The 20,577-nt window shown below is 42.8% G+C and overlaps 2 protein-coding genes across 2 annotated transcripts; both read left to right on the forward strand.

Moving 5' to 3' along the window:
* Positions 1 to 3,368: 3,368 nt before the first annotated feature.
* Positions 3,369 to 8,403, forward strand: sh2d7 (SH2 domain containing 7). Its single transcript, XM_061040866.1, has 6 exons — positions 3,369 to 3,562; positions 4,777 to 4,866; positions 4,941 to 5,106; positions 5,179 to 5,421; positions 6,043 to 6,624; positions 6,708 to 8,403. The coding sequence occupies exons 1-6, from the start codon at positions 3,408 to 3,410 to the stop codon at positions 6,750 to 6,752; spliced, it is 1,281 nt and encodes a 426-aa protein (XP_060896849.1). The 5' UTR covers positions 3,369 to 3,407; the 3' UTR covers positions 6,753 to 8,403.
* A 1,858-nt stretch (positions 8,404 to 10,261) lies between these two features.
* rab11a (RAB11a, member RAS oncogene family) lies at positions 10,262 to 18,120 on the forward strand. The gene is made up of 5 exons (XM_061040982.1): positions 10,262 to 10,446; positions 12,875 to 13,070; positions 13,851 to 14,044; positions 14,213 to 14,293; positions 15,436 to 18,120. The coding sequence occupies exons 1-5, from the start codon at positions 10,407 to 10,409 to the stop codon at positions 15,570 to 15,572; spliced, it is 648 nt and encodes a 215-aa protein (XP_060896965.1). The 5' UTR covers positions 10,262 to 10,406; the 3' UTR covers positions 15,573 to 18,120.
* The last annotated feature ends 2,457 nt before the right edge of the window (positions 18,121 to 20,577 follow it).

The following is a 20,577-nucleotide window of genomic DNA, read 5'->3' on the forward strand; positions in this document are numbered from 1 at the left end:
TGCTCCAGGTTTCTGCCTGTTCAACATGAGTCTGGTTCTGCTCCTGGTTTCTGTCTGTTCAACATGAGTCTGGTTCTGCTCCAGGTTTCTGCCTGTTCTTCAGGAGTCTGGTTCTGCTCCAGGTTTCTGCCTGTTCAACATGAGTCTGGTTCTGCTCCAGGTTTCTGACTGTTCTACATGAGTATGGTTCTGCTCCAGGTTTCTGCCTGTTCAACATGAGTCTGGTTCTGCTCCAGGTTTCTTTCTGTTCAACATGAGTCTGGTTCTGATCCAGGTTTCTGCCTGTTCAACATGAGTCTGGTTCTGCTCCAGGTTTCTGTCTGTTCTACATGAGTATGGTTCTGCTCCAGGTTTCTGCCTGTTCAACATGAGTCTGGTTCTGATCCAGGTTTCTGCCTGTTCATCATGAGTCTGGTTCTACTCCAGGTTTCTGCCTGTTCAACATGAGTCTGGTTCTGCTCCAGGTTTCTTTCTGTTCAACATGAGTCTGGTTCTGATCCAGGTTTCTGCCTGTTCAACATGAGTCTGGTTCTGCTCCAGGTTTCTGTCTGTTCTACATGAGTATGGTTCTGCTCCAGGTTTCTGCCTGTTCAACATGAGTCTGGTTCTGATCCAGGTTTCTGCCTGTTCATCATGAGTCTGGTTCTACTCCAGGTTTCTGTCTGTTCTACATGAGTCTGGTTCTGCTCCAGTTTTCTGTCTGTTCTACATGCGTCTGGTTCTGCTCCAGGTTTCTGCCTGTTCAACATGAGTCTGGTTCTGCTCCAGGTTTCTGTCTGTCCAACATGAGTCTGGTTCTGCTTCAGGTTTCTGTCTGTTCTACATGCATCTGGTTCTGCTCCAGGTTTCTGTCTGTTCTACATGAGTCTGGTTCTACTCCAGGTTTCTGTCTGTTCTACATGAGTCTGGTTCTGCTCCAGTTTTCTGTCTGTTCTACATGCGTCTGGTTCTACTCCAGGTTTCTGCCTGTTCAACATGAGTCTGGTTCTGCTTCAGGTTTCTGTCTGTTCAACATGAGTCTGGTTCTGCTCCAGGTTTCTGTCTGTTCTACATGAGTATGGTTCTGCTCCAGGTTTCTGCCTGTTCAACATGAGTCTGGTTCTGATCCAGGTTTCTGCCTGTTCATCATGAGTCTGGTTCTACTCCAGGTTTCTGTCTGTTCTACATGAGTCTGGTTCTGCTCCAGTTTTCTGTCTGTTCTACATGCGTCTGGTTCTGCTCCAGGTTTCTGCCTGTTCAACATGAGTCTGGTTCTGCTCCAGGTTTCTGTCTGTCCAACATGAGTCTGGTTCTGCTTCAGGTTTCTGTCTGTTCTACATGCATCTGGTTCTGCTCCAGGTTTCTGTCTGTTCTACATGAGTCTGGTTCTACTCCAGGTTTCTGTCTGTTCTACATGAGTATGGTTCTGCTCCAGGTTTCTGCCTGTTCAACATGAGTCTGGTTCTGATCCAGGTTTCTGCCTGTTCATCATGAGTCTGGTTCTACTCCAGGTTTCTGTCTGTTCTACATGAGTCTGGTTCTGCTCCAGTTTTCTGTCTGTTCTACATGCGTCTGGTTCTGCTCCAGGTTTCTGCCTGTTCAACATGAGTCTGGTTCTGCTCCAGGTTTCTGTCTGTCCAACATGAGTCTGGTTCTGCTTCAGGTTTCTGTCTGTTCTACATGCATCTGGTTCTGCTCCAGGTTTCTGTCTGTTCTACATGAGTCTGGTTCTACTCCAGGTTTCTGTCTGTTCTACATGAGTATGGTTCTGCTCCAGGTTTCTGCCTGTTCAACATGAGTCTGGTTCTGATCCAGGTTTCTGCCTGTTCATCATGAGTCTGGTTCTACTCCAGGTTTCTGTCTGTTCTACATGAGTCTGGTTCTGCTCCAGTTTTCTGTCTGTTCTACATGCGTCTGGTTCTGCTCCAGGTTTCTGCCTGTTCAACATGAGTCTGGTTCTGCTCCAGGTTTCTGTCTGTCCAACATGAGTCTGGTTCTGCTTCAGGTTTCTGTCTGTTCTACATGCATCTGGTTCTGCTCCAGGTTTCTGTCTGTTCTACATGAGTCTGGTTCTACTCCAGGTTTCTGTCTGTTCTACATGAGTCTGGTTCTGCTCCAGTTTTCTGTCTGTTCTACATGCGTCTGGTTCTACTCCAGGTTTCTGCCTGTTCAACATGAGTCTGGTTCTGCTTCAGGTTTCTGTCTGTTCAACATGAGTCTGGTTCTGCTCCAGGTTTCTGTCTGTTCTACATGAGTATGGTTCTGCTCCAGGTTTCTGCCTGTTCAACATGAGTCTGGTTCTGATCCAGGTTTCTGCCTGTTCATCATGAGTCTGGTTCTACTCCAGGTTTCTGTCTGTTCTACATGAGTCTGGTTCTGCTCCAGTTTTCTGTCTGTTCTACATGCGTCTGGTTCTGCTCCAGGTTTCTGCCTGTTCAACATGAGTCTGGTTCTGCTCCAGGTTTCTGTCTGTCCAACATGAGTCTGGTTCTGCTTCAGGTTTCTGTCTGTTCTACATGCATCTGGTTCTGCTCCAGGTTTCTGTCTGTTCTACATGAGTCTGGTTCTACTCCAGGTTTCTGTCTGTTCTACATGAGTCTGGTTCTGCTCCAGTTTTCTGTCTGTTCTACATGCGTCTGGTTCTACTCCAGGTTTCTGCCTGTTCAACATGAGTCTGGTTCTGCTTCAGGTTTCTGTCTGTTCTACATGCATCTGGTTCTACTCCAGGTTTCTGTCTGTTCTACATGAGTCTGGTTCTACTCCAGGTTTCTGTCTGTTCTACATGAGTCTGGTTCTGCTCCAGTTTTCTGTCTGTTCTACATGCGTCTGGTTCTGCTCCAGGTTTCTGCCTGTTCAACATGAGTCTGGTTCTGCTCCAGGTTTCTGTCTGTCCAACATGAGTCTGGTTCTGCTTCAGGTTTCTGCCTGTTCAACATGAGTCTGGTTCTGCTTCAGGTTTCTGTCTGTTCTACATGCATCTGGTTCTGCTCCAGGTTTCTGCCTGTTCAACATGAGTCTGGTTCTGCTCCAGGTTTCTGTCTGTTCATCATGAGTCTGGTTCTGCTCTGATTGGTCACATCTTGACCCTTGATTTAAAACACCTTGTTGGAATGAGCTGGTACGTACTACCTTTAATAAAGAGTTTATCCGTACCACATTGTTATCAGCACAATTAGAGCTGAGCGGTGGTAATACTGGTTTATCGAACTATAATAAGGACATAAGTTAAGTTCAATCCGTGACCAGGAACACTGATAGTTAAATGAAACAGGCGGCTCGGAGGGAGGGAGATAAACTGAAACAATACCACTATTCAGATGAGAGAGCCGCCCAACGGAAACAGTCAAATGAGGCACCTCGTCTTCCTTTTCAGATTCGGACGTCACCTGAGCACAGGGAGTGTGCTGCTCTGACCCACAGGTGTGAGGATGGAGAAGATGCCTGGCGTGGACCTGCACGCGGAGACTTCTTCAGAGGGAGGTCTGAAGGAGCTGGTTCTCAGGTGGTTCACCGAGACGCAGGCGCCGCTTATTCTCAACAACGGAAACTTCCCGGACTGGTTTCAAGGCTTTGCTGCAAGAAAGTAAGAAATACAGAAAAAGAGTTTTACTTCAGGACCTCTGCTGGAAAACTGAAGAGAAGCAGAGTCCACATGGTGCTCATGTTTTGGTCTTGGGGGCTTAAATGTTTTGTTTGTGAACTTTATTTGCTGTTATTAGAATACGTTTTTGCAGATCCTGTTGCTATCTCTGCAATCAACCTTTTCCCATATTTGTTTATGGTTTATTTGCAAGGCCCAGTTCCTGTACTATTTATAAAACAGCTACATTGGCTGTGAAACAGGTTGTAATGTCTGCAACATATTCCCACATGGATCAAAGTGTGGCTACTATAAGTTGTTGTTTTTGTCCCTGACAGGCTCAGGTTGTTATTTTAAGTTTGTGACAACATTACAGAAAGGATCCCTATACAGAGATGGACCTTCTTTTTTTATTGAGGAAGAAGATTTGTTTTTATATTACTCTCTTTAAAGTCACCAGACTGCATTTAAAAACGGTAATTTTATCTCCAAAAACAAGGGAGCTGCTGGTCTACTGCTGCCTCGATTTGTTAATCAGTGCTTAAAGGTCACATATTATGCAAATATGCACTCCTCCAACACTAACATGTGTCTCTAGTCTGTCTACAAACCTCCCAATGATAAGAGAAGTCCATCCTCTCCATCTTTTGCCTGCTCCACTTTTCAGAAAATGTGTGCTCAAACAGGCCGTTTGGAGATTTTCCCTTCATGACATCACAAAGGGCAGTAACCCCTCCCCCAGGTGGGTGACACTCCCACAGCTAGGTGTTTGTTCTGCCCTCTGAGTCTGCCCTCTCACCGTAAACAATAGGACATGGAGCGAGAAAGCCTGAGACAGGCCCTTCCAGAGAGGGGGCGTGGTTAAACACATTAATCCTGATTAACTACTGAATTTTTGTGATTAATCGTGTCCTAATATAGATTTATGTGCAGATTAAAATACCAGAAATTTGGGTGGCAGTTTTTAAAGGAGTACGTGTTAGGTCCTGAGGCTCGACCAGTTGAGACGGCTCCAAAGGTTATGAAAAGATGAAAATGAACTTGATTGGAGATCAAACGGCTGCGTTGGAGACACTCAATGACCTCATGGGTCTGATAGGAATGGATGTATCAGTGGATCTGAATGTGCGTGAGAGAAATGATCAAGGTGTCATGTGCGTGTTATTCTTTAATCTAATTTGCATTTGTGTAATTGGTTCCGTCACGCACGGTTTCAGGGACGCAGAAGATCTTCTGAGAGATAAATCTCTGGGCTGCTTTCTCATTCGCCTCAGTGAAAAAGCCATTGGATACATCCTGTCCTACAGGTGAGCCTCTGATCAGGTGTGTTGAACTCTGCTCACTTTGTTCTTTATATTTATCTCACCTTTTTCCTCCACAGGGGCCACGACAGGTGCCGCCATTTTGTCATCACTCAGGATCAGGGCGGTCAGTTTGTGGTTTCAGGAGACTGTCAGACCCACGGCAGCCTCAAGGAGCTGATCGAGCATTACAGAGTCCACCCCATCCAGCCGTTTGGAGAACACCTGACCTCCAGCTGTCATGAGGTGAGGACCAGCTGTTGATTGGCTCATCATTGCATCATCTTCACGCCTCACTTGTCCATGGTTGTCTTCCAGGTAAACTCAGCTGAGCTTTATGACGTGGTGAAACTCGACACCAGAGAGAGGTCTGGGGTGAGTGTCCAGGCTCTGCGGACCCTGTGGGATCAGAAGAACGCTCGGCACAGCCACCCCGTCAGTAACCACCGGACTGAGCCGCTGAATGATCCCTCGACAGCTCAGCCTCCTACACTGCCTCCCAAATCTGAAAACAGGAAACTGACCGGTGCCTGGTCTGTGGACACAAAGTCACACTCACAGGTACAACACAAATAAAAACTGATACATTATACTCTCAAGTGTTTGTTCTTTGTTGAAATCTTGATTTATTTACCTTGTAATCTCGGGATTACAAATCTCTTTTCCCGTGTTAACGAGTAAATGGTCTTATTTTAGTGAGATTTTGACTTATTTATCTCGGAGTAACAACGCTGGTTTTCTCGTGATAATGAGGAAATATGCATATTTTTTCAAGATCTTGACTTACTTTTGCATGTTATCCCAGGATAACAAAGCTGGTTGTCCGGTGATGACGAGTACATTTGTGTATTTTCTGACATCTTGATTTATCTTTCTTGTTATCTCGAGGCAACAAAAATTGTTTTCCGTGCTAACAAGGAAATTTCTGTTTTTTCTCAGGATCTTTACGTATTAATTTGTATTTCTCAGTATAATAACTCTGTTTTTCCATTGATGACGAATATATTTCTGTTCCTTCTTAGACTTAGACTTATCTATACCATGACCATAGGTCAATGACGCCAGGGCTCCCCGCGTTTTCTCAGGATTGTCACTAGTTTCTCTCCTTATCTCTGGATGTCAGCGCTGGTTTTGCAGTGATAACAGTTCCATTTCTGTATTTTCTTGTTTCATGTGTTTCAGGGCGTTCCTCCAGTGCCAAAAAGAGGCCTTCCTCTGGGTTTCTCCCTGAGTGGATCTCTGCCCGACACAACTTCCCATCCAGGTGAGACCGAGGTCGACCTGGACAGATCAGAGGGACTCAGAGGAAACACAAACCTGGACTTCTTAAATACTGCAGACAGCAGCTATCCAGGTGATCTGTGTCCACCTGGGACCACATACTCTGAGCTGACTCATGTGGAGAGCAGAAGCAGATCTCTGCCACGACTGAACATGGAGGAGGAGGAGTACTCAAACCAGCTCATATCCTCCTCCTCTTCATCACCCGCTCCTCTGAAGAAGACCACCTGCCACACCTACTCCCTCCACGAGCCCAGAGAGCGGCCGAGCTGCTCCCTGTCAGACCGGCAGGGTGACCATGAGGAGATGTCCAGGAACAACCCGCTGTACCAGCACTCTGAGGGTCCAAGAGGAAGTCCATCACAGCCTGAAAACATGTACGAGCTGATCCCTGGGGAGGCTGCTGCCAATGTTCAAGGTAACATGTACGAGTCTCTGGAGGACATGAAGACCAAGAAGTCCAAATCCACCATGGGGAAAAACGTACGTCACACAGGAAGATTAGATTCAGTTATGGAGAGAAAAAAAAAACTAATTTAACAACTTTCTTTTTTTTCTCTTTGCAGAATGTGAATTGGAAAAAATTCCTCCCTGACTACATGAAGAAATAAACAAAAGTCAAAGAGGGATGAAATGAAATGTGGAAGGGTGAAATAGAATGATTGGTTTTTATTTTCAACAAAAACATTTTAAAATTCACATGAATGAAATACATTTGCTTTCATTTACTTGTGTCCAAAAACAAAAAAAAGGAGATCATCATTTGCTTGAGGTTTAGAAGGAAAAACAGAACTGCAGTACCCAAAGAGTCCACTTGGGCTGTCTACTACTGTGAGTCAATCCCCATAGAACCCCATGTTAAAATGTACAACTTTACAGCTGCAGTTCCTCCAGTGTCCACTAGAGTCTGTCTCCTGCAGTGACTCAGTCCCCATAGAGCCCCATGTTAAAATGTCCAACTTTACAGCAGAAATAAACATGTTTACAGCCTGGTACAAAAACAGTTTGGGGTCTCTAGAACTCAATTCTCTCTTTGTTTTGTTCCTTTTTTTTGTGTTCGGCTTTCAAATATTTAAGATAGATTCTCCGTATGGCATGGAAGGGGATGTTAAGGGAAGCGTTTCACATTTGGTTGCAATCTGGGACTTCACCACTAGATGTCACTACACTCTTTTCAGTTTTTTTTTCAACATTTGTTTTAAACATTGCTCAGACTTCCTGCAGTTCAAAGCTCATAGTTTGACCTCTTGAATCCAGTCATTAGCGCTGTCCGTCTTTCCTGTATTTCAACTTTCTTCTTCTCTCCTCTTTGCGAACCATTGACTGCATATAAACATAGAAGATGAAGATCTCTATGGAGTGGACTGAACTCAAACCTCCTCCTCCTCCTCTGTCTTCATCTTCTCTTTCACTGAGTCCTCCTCGTGAGACCTCGTCCCACCCAAAGCCTTCCTCCTTTTGATGAGGAGCTCTTTATCTGAGATTCCTCTCAGCTCTTTTTGAACCGACTCTCTCTCCTTCATGGCGACTTCTTTATTCCTTTCAAAATCCTCCTCGTTATCTTTGCCTCTGTCACCTCCCTCTGAGGAGGTCGTCCTCTGAGAAGGGTCTCTCTTTTTTTTCTAAGGAATTTCTGTTACCTATTTCTAAAAGGTTTCTCCTCGTGTTATGGTCACCTCTTCATCACCATGAAGATCTATATTTTCTCGGTCTAGTTTTCTCTGTATCACTAACTTGCCCTAAGGCCGGATTAGCCACTAGGGCACCTGGCTGCCCTTTTCCAAAGAGAAGTTTTATTTACTGATAAAGTTGAATAGTTGTTGCTTTACCATCATCACTTATTGGATTTTAAACTACTGTAGTGTAAAAATAAAATATAAGGTTAAAAACTCAAAGTGTAAATGCAGAAGGATACGAATCTGGTTCTCTTAAGATCACTAAAGGCGTCCCCCAGGGCTCCGTTTTGGGACCTATTTTGTTCTGTATTTTTTTTAACGACCTGGTTAAGGACATCAAAGCCAAAAATACAGTTCTACACTTCTATGCGGATGAAACTATCTTTACAGTGGTATCCTGTTTAGTCTTTGTATTGATTTCAAAATTAGTTTTTAGTTTATTAAGCACTGTCATTTTAAATGTTTCTTGTGTGTAATCATGTGTATTAATTTGTCTGTGCTTTTATGTCTTGTCTGAACACTTTGCACTGCATTTGAATTTGTCTGAAAGGTGCTTTATGAATAAAGTTTGATTGAGTATCATCTACACACATGCTCCCTCCTTAACAGATGCAGTTACCCTGCAGAGTAAGAGCACCATCGGAGAGTTGAATACATGGAATCATGAGTGAAGGTGGCGGCTGTGGCTCAGTCAGTAGAGTCGGTCTCCACTGTAAGGTCGGGGATTCGATCCCCAGTGCCTGCAGCCTCATATCTGATGTGTCCTTGGGCAAGACTATTAATTGCTGATTAGTTTCTTCTGATGGTCACTTTACAAAACAGCCTCTACCATCAGTGTGTGAATGTGTAGGTGTGACCTGTGATGTAAGAGGACTTTGAGTAGTCAGAAGACTAGAAAAGTGCTGTATGAAGTCAATTTACCATTTAGATAGATAGATAGGAACTTTATTAATCTATCTATCTAAATGGTTTGATAGGGACATCTCAGCATAAATCCGGCTTTAGGGGTCAACTTTGGGGTCCAGACCCAATTCAAATGGGATCCCTTGAAATTTCTAATTATTGATCAATAAAAAATATATTGTAGCATTCTTCCTGAGTTGACCTACAAGACGCTATCGTGTTAAGAATGGGCTACATGCTAAAATCAAAGAATCTAGCAGTATCCCTGTCTGTCTCTGATCCAGCATTCATTTAGATAGATAGATACTTTATTGATCCCGAGGGAAAGTCAAAGCATCCAGTAGCAGGTTACAAAGACGTACATGACATGAAACATTTGTTACAAATTAAACCACAAATTTGAGACACGCTCACCTGGCTGTACATAACTTACACAGAGGAAAATAAAATCAAAATCAAGCAAAATTCACTGAACAACATTTGTGAATGTCATGGTTGTTTTGTTTGGCAGTTAATAGATGTATAGTTGACTTTATATGTACTAGTTAGTAGTTGTAAATACGTTGTATTTTTAGTTTATATGTATTCTTATTTTATTTGCACTCATATGCATGGTCTGCTTCTTGTCTTTTTGCTGCTGAAACACTTGAATTTCCCCTCTGTGGATCAATAAAGGATGATCTTTCCTTCGGCCTCTGTCCACAATAATACACATAGCCGCATTAAAGCAAATTACAAGAAGCTGGCTGGATGATAAACCCCCGTCTATTAATGCATGGAAGTTAACAGTGGAAGATATTAAAGAAATGGAAAGAATTACGTATAGGCTAAGAAACAGAGAAGATGAATTCATGTGTTACTGGAGTAAATGGATAAAGGAAACAGATAAAGTGGAATAATAACAGGTATATTAAATTAAGAGAGTAGTGAAGGAACTTTTTTAAATCTTAATTTAATTATCTTTTCTCTCTTCGTACCTTTTCTTTGGATTTTTATCTATTTTTATTTTATTTCATGATGTATTCTTGTATGTTTAAAAAAATATATATTTATAAAAATGTGCCAGGATGAACAAAATTTGTGGTGAAATATGACAACTTGTAATGAAGTAAAACAGCCTGCAATAAAGTATTTATTATTATTAATAATAATAATAATAATAATAATAATAATAATAATACACATAAAAAAGCCTTGATGTGGTGTAAAATGAATGTTTCCTTGCAACACACTTGACAAAATAAACGATCACGATTGAAAAAATATATAGTGTTAGCTGTAATAAGCTGTATGTGTTTTTGGATGCCTGGGGGTCCCCAGAGTTTTGTGAAGTAAAATAAGTCATAAAATGGGTGAGTCTGTATTATTTGTATCTTTTTGAATGTTGTCATGAAAAGGCGTGACCTCCATTCATCAACCACTTGATGCCCCCCACCCTACAGCCTGTCAAATGTCTGTACATCCCAGGATACAGCATTTTGGCAGTTCCCTCTCTGACCGCTAGATGTCGGAAAATGTCTCAGAGTGACGCTGACTGGTCGCTAGAGACGAAGAAGAAGAAGAAGAAGAAATTACGGAAGTACGGCTTCCAAACAGATTCCCGTTGGAAGAGTAAAATATAATAGACCGCCTTCATTTCCTCCTAATTTATTTTCAATCTCGGACTAACTCATTCTCATCAGGACGATGGGCACCAGGGACGACGAATATGATTATTTGTTCAAAGGTAAACTAAAACGGTTTCTTCCTGTTAGCATTCCTGTTAGCATTCAGGCTAACAGGCCAGCTGATTAACTGTCAGGCTATGCTAACTTAGCAACCGTCAACCTTTGTGCTCTGATTGCTCTTCAGCGAGCTTCCTTTGAGATGTCATCGAGTTTAATTCGTTTTCACGACCTAGGGGGCCTCTGAGTAAACAATGGGTGTGATTTTAATCGTTGATTCGTCACGTTATTCTGGTTTTCAGGCGGCTTGATGGACGGCTAACGTTAGCTGTTAGCTGTTAGCTCAGTGGGCGCGGACACACCTAAACGTTAACCGTTATCACCTCCATGAGAGACTCTCAGGGACAGAAACCGAGTTAAAGCATATTAAAATATAAATATATACAGTTAAACAAGACGTGTACTATCTGAACTTATTGTTATTATGATAATTATTGTTATTTATTATGTTTTTAAAGTCCGCAGCAAAACAACGTTTGATTAAAATCAAAGTAAACAAACTGGTTTCTGAAGCTGAACATTATTATTATTATTATTATTATTATTAATAAATAAAACGTTTTTATTTTTTATTATTATTAAATAAAACGTTTTTATTTTTTATTAAATAAAACGTTTTTATTTTTTAAAAACATTATTAAATAAAACGTGTATATTTTTATTATTACTAAATAAAACGTTTTTATTTATTAAAAACATTATTTATTATCTATTAGTGGAGTTAATTTATATGCTGCTTAAAAGCTAGGGCTGTTAGATTATGGAAAAAAGATTAATCACGATTATTTAGCTGGATTTATTATATCTGCTTTTTTTTAAACATTGCTGTACATATATATTTATATATATATATATATATATATATATAAACGACACAACTCAGAAGGTCAACACTTTTTATTTTTATATTCAGGTCTAATTACAGATTTTTTCCTCAACTGTTTATAGGTTCTAGGTAAATTTCACATATATTTTTATCCCTGCACGGGTTATGTACATTTTTAATTGCACAGTTTAAGTTTGTTTCATCTAGGGGTATTCTTTAAATCTTTTTGTGAGGTTAATATATATATGTATGGGAGGGGAGGGCGTCGGTTTTGTGGTTAATTTGTAACAAATGTTTCATGTACGTCTTTGTAACCTGCTACTGGATGCTTTGAATTTCCCTCGGGATCAATAAAGTATCTATCTATCTATCTAGATACTATTCAATAGAGGTTCTTGTTTAGTTACTGACAATGCGGGGATATGACATATGATATGATATTTGTTACAGGTAGGGGTGGGTGAAATGGACCAAAAAATTATATCTCGATATTTTTTAGCTGAATAGCGATCCGTAATGTCTCTTTTGTTTTTTACAGTGAAGAAATGAGAAAAACAAAGTCAAGTCAGTTTTAAGTCAAAGCCACGTGTACTAAATGTCACACTGGAGGCACTTCTATTAAGAGATAAGACCGATCCAATCTTATATCGGCATCGTGTCCAATATTGAATATAATTTACGTATCGGATATCGGACTGACAGCGCAGAGCCACGTCACTGATCAAGAAAGATCTCTGGCCACTAAGCATTCTCAACTTGGGGCGCGCCCCATGTATGGAGGCTGTCGTCTCAGGCGGGCGGCCCGGGTTCGCATCCCGCCTGTGGCCTCCTTCCCGCATGTCATTCCCCACTCTCTCTCTCCCTAATTTCCGACTCTATCCACTGTCCTGTCTCTCCATTAAAGGCATAAAAAGCCCAAAAATAAATCTTAAAAAACATATATTCTCAAGTCGCTCGATAAAAGGATAACGATAATTATTGTGATATAATTTTCTTCAATATAAATATAAAAAATGATAGATTTAAACCTGTAATTAAACAACCCAAACACTGGGGAAACGGGGTGAGAACGGCCACTTAACTTCAGGAATTTGGAGATATTTTGGCTACTTACAGTCTGACAAAAAAAACAGAGTACTGCCGAGCTGACCTTGATGAAGGCAGGGAACCCCCAGCCGCTCTGGCATGCTCCCTGAGTAGCAGCCTCACTCTTCTACTAACTCAGGTCCACAGGTCCTGTTTGTTCATGTGTGTGTATTTGAACCCTTGTGTATGAGAAGCACGTCTCCAGAACCAGAATTCCCCCTCAGGGATGAATAAAGAATGTAATATTAGTTGAACTGTTGAACTGACACATACAGGGCTGAATCATTATTCCTCATGTCATCTTTTTTCTGCCTTAAATCAAACAATCATTGGGTCAGTGGAATGTAACTTTAATCAATTTGAATATCAAATATTTAAATATGTTGTGCATTTCATGAGCAGCATATTTACCATGAAGGGAGATCTTAGATTACAGGTCAACTTTAATTAAATAAATGTAACATTTAGTAGTCCTTCTAAGTTTGGCTGAAACGTGTTTTCTCCATTCCGTGTGCCAGTGGTCCTTATCGGAGACTCGGGGGTGGGGAAGAGTAACCTGCTGTCTCGTTTCACCCGGAACGAGTTCAACCTTGAGAGTAAGAGCACCATCGGAGTGGAGTTCGCCACACGCAGCATCCAGGTGGACGGGAAGACGGTGAAGGCTCAGATCTGGGATACGGCTGGTCAGGAGCGCTACCGTGCCATCACATCAGCGTGAGTACAGAGGACGAGGTTATACAGACTTCAATCTACCACTCCATGTCAGTACTGTAAAGAGTTCCTGTTAGAGCATTTCAACATAATTACTCTCCTGGGAATCAGCAGGAGGACCAAAAACATGCAGAGGGACATGATATCTGTTTATATTCCTGTCTTCTCTTTCTTTTTTTGTTTGATTATGCTCTATACTACCAAAAAATGCATGTCTTAAAGGTCCAATCAGTGAGATGTGTAGAGACTGAAATGATAAAGTGAGCTTACTATATGATCAGACATTAAGGAAACATGCTATGTTGAAGTGCTGGCACCCCCACATGGCCGTTTTGGACGTTCCTCGGTTTGCCAGATATGAGAGCAGTTATCAGGTCAACAGGTGTTGCAGTGATGGAAGCAGGCAAGAGAAGTGGTTCAGATAGAAGTGATTGTACCCGACCTAAAAAGCCTCTGCATGTTTCTAATAAGCTCCACGAGCAGAAACGTGCTCAAACTAGGATCAATATTGGAGATGTTTTTGAAAAATGGAGAGAGATTAGAACACAGAAAGGTTTACAGACCCATGCAGAGCTGGATAAACACTGAAGCTTCAGTGTCCACCACATGGCGACCTGTGTGAGCATCAACTCTAGAGAGAAGGGGGGGGAGACAGCTCTCTACAATGTTTAGAATTTGGACTGCAGTACCCATTTTAAACACTAGGGGTCCGAGTTACATATTGCTGAGTCTCTCTCTGTTCCTGAGTCTGTTCCTGAGTCTCTCCTGTGTCTGTGTCTGCAGATATTACCGCGGGGCGGTGGGGGCTCTCCTCGTCTACGACATCGCTAAACATCTAACCTACGAGAACGTGGAGCGCTGGCTGAAGGAGCTGAGAGATCACGCCGACAGCAACATCGTCATCATGCTGGTGGGAAACAAGAGCGACCTGCGTCACCTCCGAGCTGTTCCCACTGACGAGGCTCGGGCTTTTGCTGGTTAGACTCTTTATATTCTGTTTTTATTGTTTAACTTAATTAAACCAGAAACAGACGAGTGAGTCAGATGCATATCTCAGTAGCCGGGTCAGACCGGTCTCTTATCTGAGGAATGTCACATATTTGGTTTACGGTTAACGTGTTCTGTTGCTCAACTTTCCCCTGCAGAGAAAAACGGTTTATCTTTCCTGGAGACATCGGCTCTGGACTCCACCAACGTCGAGACGGCCTTCCAGACCATTCTGACAGGTCGGCACTTTTCTTTGTTTACACAGGAACACATCGTAGAGAGACATCAGCTCTGATCACTTAAATCATCTCTATGAGGTCAGGGGTCACTCAGCTGCTGTTTCCTGATGGACACACTCTCACACACACACACACACACACACACACACACACACACACACACACAGCTGTACTTTCTTACCTAATGTTGTGTTTAACGGTTCATCTTTGAGGAGTGGCCCACGCTGTGATCACGAGTGTCATGACTAACTGCAGAGATAAACGTGTAACAGCGTGACGACAGACAGAGATCATTAACTTTAACACGATGTCTTCATTCACTTGGAGCTGGTTGGAACCGAAAGAAGCACTGGATCCATTTAAAGTCACATACATGAGGAGTCAGGGTGCAGAGGGTGCTGCAGAGCGTGCTGATTTTTAGTACTTCCTGCCCTGCACGGTGCCTTCTGGTGTTTTTGAGGTTTTCAACATAATCAGAATAAATCAAAGCTCCTCTGTCAGACAGAGCAGCATACCAACGTGTTCTCTAGAGTTTTGATTTTTACTTATTCTTTTAAAAACTTTCAAACATCTTCTCACTGAGAGAGAGAGAGAGAGAGAGCTCATACTCTCCCTTTTCATACTGCAGCAGCGCAGCAGCGGTGTGACAAAGCTCCGCCTACAGATTCCACAACGGCGTACTATTGGTGTGCCAGTCTGTGAATTCACAGATTAGATTAACAGGGTGTTCATCTGCTTCCTGTCAGTCAGCTGGCGGCCACAGAGATACAATCATCGTCAACAGGAGTCACTCTGATTGGTCAGGCCTCTGTGAGGACAGCAGGTCGTCTTAAAGCTACATTCTTCTTTATTCTATGGATCCAAAACTGTAGAAACAACTTCAAATCTTCAGAAATCAGAAGCTGCGGCCAGAAAAGGGAGACGTGTTCTTACAATAAGACAGTGTGCAGGAGTTTAGTTGCAATGTTTGGTATTCAAAAACTGTAACGAGTCTCTACCGTCATCTCGTCTTAGTCCATTCATCTGATTCTACAACGGTGTAATATTCTCGTCCCAGTCCTACTTTGCATTACTGTGTGACAGAACTAGTGCCCATAAGTCGAGGACAAGTTTATGAATGACGCTGTTTTTCCTCTCCGCAGAGATCTACCGTATCGTCTCCCAGAAGCAGATGTCGGAGCGTCAGGAGAGCGACATGTCGCCTAGCAACAACGTGGTCAACATCCAGGTGCAGCCCACTGAGAACAAACCAAAGATGCAGTGCTGTCAGAACATCTAGCCCAGCCGCAGATCTGCTGCTCCCTCCTCCCCCCTTTACTCCCCCCCCCTGTACCCACCGTCCTCGCCCCTCTCCCTCCCCCTGACCCCGCTCACAGCTCCTGAAGTCCCGCCCCCTCAGAGAAGAGACTGCCTCGTGTACTGTGTGGTGTGGGAGGGAGGAGCCACAGCTTCCAGGCTGTGACCCGAACTCTGCACCTAACTGTACCTGCCCCCGCCCCCACCCCAACCCCTGCTTCCCCGCCCCCGCCCCGCCCCAGGTAAATATATCCCAGTTTAAGAAGTCACTGCGTGGGGTGGCCCCCCCAGCAGACCCCCTCTGTCGTCAGGCTTCTGCAGGACAGCAGGCAGCAGGCATTTCATATCACTTTAGATTTCATTACTGTAGATGCGCTGACATGTCACAAAAATGTCTTAATATATGAATGTGATTAGTTTTCTTCTCTTTCTTCATCTTTGTGCTCCTGTTGATTTCTCCACCTTTTCTACGATCTCTCTCTGTCTCCTGTCATATATCTACGACTAGGTATATATGAATTAAAGCACATCAAAGTTGCTCTGAAGTCCTATATCCAAGCTGTCATATTAGCCCCGCCCCCCTCCTCTTTAGTGCAATGTACTGTTTTGGAAACCACGTGGATGTACGGAGCACCTGGCGCTCCGGTAGTGTCACGCCGTGTTGATCTGATTGCTGTGAATACGACGCTAATGAAACGTAGAAAACTTGTTGCACCTGCAGAGCTTCAGTCTGCGCGGCAGGAAGGCGCGAGCAGACGTGAGTTTGCATGCGGCGGCGCAGCCTCGTAAAGCGTCGTCTCTGTGTCTCTAGCAGGGGGCGACGTTTGGGCCTGACAGCTTTGCATGTCTGTATAGAAGGCTCTCTGCTGTGCTGCATGTTGAACAGGTGGGAGAGTCCACCTGGACTCTTGTGTTGAACACTATCTTTGCCTTCGGGTTGTGTCATTTCAAACTGAACTCCTAGTTAGTCGGATGTTCTTAGCGTCCTAGTTTGAGCCTCAGTGTCGTTCAGAGCGAGTCATTTGTCCACTGAGAAGGATTGTGTGACTGCAGACACATCGCTTGCTGCTCCAAGAACAGTTTGATTTCCTTTTTGACACATTTGACAACAACTATGCAGAATCTAGCACATGGCTGATTGCTTTTCTTTTCTTAGTGCGCCTCGGAAGGATTTAAAAAAAACCTCTAGTATGAGGTCTCTTCTTATGATACTCAATAATGTTATAATCTCAAACCTCTATGTCGAATAGCAAATGGAGCTTTGCATGCAACCACAGAGCCGTAGTTAGGACGCACAGAGAAAGTAGGAAACGTCTTTCACCCACTCGGCTTGATTTCATGAACGTGAGAAAGTCTAACTCTTGCACTGAAACCTGAATAGTTGATCTAGTAAACATGCTTTCTTGTCTAGGATTAGATTTACTGCACATCAAGAATCTGGACCTCATTTTGTCAGACTGGATCCACCTTTTTTTAAGACGGTGCCACTTTTAGCGAACCAAACTGTTCAGCTGTGCAGGACGCGGGTTCGAGTCCTGTGAGTCTTTCTTTAGCGCGATGAGCTGTGAAATCGACAGGAAATAATGGAGAGACTTCCGGGATTCAAACCCATTTCCTGCTAACTCCTCCTGGTCACAGTGCCTCCTTCATCATGCGAACACGCCTCCCATTCACCATCACCCTGCCTCCCTCTCTAACCCGTAACCGTGTCTGTCCTTCAAAGAGGCAGGCGGCCGTGTCGCCCCTGTCACATTACGCCTACGTACACCGAGCTGCCTCTTGAACACAATGCATGGCTTTCTGTACGACTGCACCTCCACGTCGTATCGCCTTATGTAGCTAACATTGTCATTACTGTCCATGAAATCTGCTGAGGGTTACGCTTGGCTAGCTAGCATGATGCTTAATAAGCTAACGTTGTGTCCGGCTGACAGACGCCTCGCTAACAACCTCTCGCTAAAGCTCCCGGGTGTGTGTTCAGTAGAATCTCCAGGTCATAGCCGTATCAGTGTGTGATGGTGTTAGCAGACACATACAATGCCTGACCCTGGTGTGTGTGTATGTGTGTGTAGAGGCAGAGGGTAGATCGGTAGCTCTGGAGTGTGCGGGCCAGGCTGGCAGTGCCAATGGCGTTTTTGTTTGGAACAGACGGCGCCGCCAGCCGAGCCTCTTAGACTCACTAGCTGGCAATCTGTGGACAAAGTGATTCCTTTTTCTTCTGAGAATATGATTTCTGATCCTGTTTGGTGTACCTCCATTGTTCTGTGTTTTTTTAAGACGTGTGTTTTGATTTCTTTCTTCTTTTTTTTTTTTTTTTTTTTTACTATATTGAATTCTATAACTGACTGTAATTCCAGTGTAAACGTGTAAGAGTGAAATGATGTCATTTCAATGAATTTGAAGGGTTAAATGTGAGAGGGGGGTCAAAACGAATGGTTTTATGTTTTGTACAGATTGATAAATTGTACAATGTTGTCTATATCTTAAGTTATCAGTTCATCTTAATAAAGCGCACCAGTCATAAACCTTTACCGTTTGACTTCTGGAGTTTTTTATTTCATGAATTTAACGACGATGATGATGAGTTACAGAATCTGGAATACTGGAAACACTTCCAATAGTTTAGTGTTGTAGTCAAGATGACACTAACCGAGACCAAGACATTCAATATCTCTGAAGAATCATCATCTTGTGTTTTGGGGGCGTGTCTCTCACAACACCAGGAAGGTTGTGGACGTAACCAGGGGATAAAAATCAAACTACAAATAAATTAAAGTTATTTGTTCGTTTTCCTTCTAATCACAGTAACGACGAGGAAAAATAGTCGATCAGTTGTGGTCAAGGCCCGATGTAAAAAGAACGATGCAGAAGCAACAGAGTCCTCTATACCAGTTCTCAACTCGTCTAGCGTCAGGACCCACCACCAACTCCCACATTTTTTATATTTTTCGACCAATCGGATTGAGTTACTGAAACATTGTGCAGTTTGGACCTCAGTTGGTACAAATCATGTGGCATAAGCAAGAAACTGAAGAAAACCAACATGTTTAAAAAGCGTTTCACAGAAGTTTTGTTTCCACTCACCAGTTGAGAACCACTGCTCTATATGACGCTATAATGAGAATATCTGTCTTTATATCAGTGCTACGTGTAGTTGAACAGAATCTCAAGCTGATCTAAAGAGTGGAGAAGAACATACTGGAGAACAGGAAACATAATGCAGCAGGTTCATTAGAGCACGGAGATGGTAGAGGTGGCGTGCAGACAGTCTATGGTCGTGCAGCGATCACAGGGAATAAACGTCACCACCCCCTCCCACTCGCTCCAGGTGAATTCTCCTGATTATATCCTGCTGTGTTCTCACATCAGCTCACTCTGACTTTCTGCAGAATAAATACGAGGAGGCTGGAGGAGAAACTCCGGGTGAAGAGAGAAACATTCAGCTGTTTGAGTTTTTCAGGAGTTTCAGGTGTGAAAGCGTTTGTCTAAACCTCTATATAATTGACTTAGTTTTTCTACACACTAATGTTGTTTCTGTTTCTTCTATGCAGGTACTGTGACTGTAATATTTTATTTACCTTTAAATTAGTATCAATTAAAAATATATTTGGATAAATATTTGAATAAAAATGGCCGACCTGCGCTAAAGTTTTGTTATAGTCTTTGGGTGGAGTCCATGGGTGGAGATGCCAGAGGAGGGTAGGGTGTTGTTTTTTTTTTTACCAGAATCCCACTGTGACATCACAAGGAGAGCACATTTGAAACAGAGCATTTTTCTCTGTGTTGTAAGACTTATGCAGAACACAAACAAAGGACTGGATGGGTTTATTTCACATTTTGTGGGTCAGTAGACACTCAGGTTACCCAAATATATGTTCAAAAACACTGTACAAGTAGATTTTTCATAATATATCCCCTTTAAATTAATATTGGAGTCTCTCTAAAGGAAGCTTTCTGGGCCCTTTTTTGTCTTAATACAACTTTTTCTGGGAAACGTTGTCAGTGAAACATAATGTAATCACCGATATGCAGATGATGCGCTATTCTATAGCTCCAATTGATCCGTTAAGGAGGATTGTTTCATGACTTCTTTAACTACCAGGAGTGTTTCAGGCTGCTTCTCTTAAGAGAACAACATGTCATTGGTTTATAAATATGAGTGGTGGTGTATCAGGACATGAGGCCACTCCCCTGAGCTATGACAACTTTATTTAGTTTGAAAACAAAAAGACCGAACAAGCAGCAATCGACGCATCTACAATAAAAACTATAACTTGGATCAAAGCTGAAAAAAGGCAAACAAGCACGATAAAATTACAGCAAATGGGTCAGAAATAGAAAAAAGAATAAATACATGAGAAAAAAGAAGAAGCTGTCTACATCTGATTGTCAACATGTCCAGTTATTGCTGTTTGCAGAGTGGTGATCATCGTTTGTTACCAGCTGACCGGCGTCTCTTTGAAAAGGATTGTAGCTTTACAAGTTTTATTTCACATGTTGTGTGAGATTCAGTCGGAAAAACAAGACATGAAACACACTTTGGAAATGTCTTCAGAAGATGAAGTAAATAAATGTTTATGTATTCATGTCTTTGATGGTATGACGACTCCTTACTCTTGCTTCCATCCTGACTGTCTGCATGCCCAAGCCCTGTTCAGTCCGGTTCAGTCTGGTTCGGTCCAGCTCAGTCCGGTTCAGTACACATTTATTGGCGTTTCGACTGTCAGAAGTTGGAATGATACCAAAATATCCGTACCGTCCTACTTTTTTGGTACCCTTCTGTCGGGGTGCCAAGCGTACCGATCTGACCATAAAGGGCGGAGCTAGACACACTGCAGTCTGCTGATTGGTCGAAAGAATCTTCACTTCCTGTGCAACAGTGGTAATAAAGGACAAACACAAAACGCACTGTCAAATATCCTGCGGATTTGGAGAGAGACATTTCACGGCTGCCTCAGAGTGATGTGTAAGGGTACGGTCAGCTGTGG

Source organism: Labrus mixtus, chromosome 1, assembly GCF_963584025.1.
Source record: "Labrus mixtus chromosome 1, fLabMix1.1, whole genome shotgun sequence".
Taxonomy (NCBI): Eukaryota; Metazoa; Chordata; class Actinopteri; order Labriformes; family Labridae; genus Labrus; species Labrus mixtus.

Excerpts from the sequence above, each read along its gene's own strand:
- sh2d7 (XM_061040866.1), top strand. The coding sequence starts at position 3,408 with ATGGAGAAGATGCCTGGCGTGGACCTGCACGCGGAGACTTCTTCAGAG. Across the intron at positions 3,563-4,776 it reads CAAGGCTTTGCTGCAAGAAA|GGACGCAGAAGATCTTCTGA; the intron begins GTAAGAAATACA and ends GCACGGTTTCAG. Across the intron at positions 5,422-6,042 it reads ACACAAAGTCACACTCACAG|GGCGTTCCTCCAGTGCCAAA; the intron begins GTACAACACAAA and ends CATGTGTTTCAG.
- rab11a (XM_061040982.1), top strand. The coding sequence starts at position 10,407 with ATGGGCACCAGGGACGACGAATATGATTATTTGTTCAAAG. Across the intron at positions 10,447-12,874 it reads ATATGATTATTTGTTCAAAG|TGGTCCTTATCGGAGACTCG; the intron begins GTAAACTAAAAC and ends TCCGTGTGCCAG. Across the intron at positions 14,294-15,435 it reads CTTCCAGACCATTCTGACAG|AGATCTACCGTATCGTCTCC; the intron begins GTCGGCACTTTT and ends TCCTCTCCGCAG.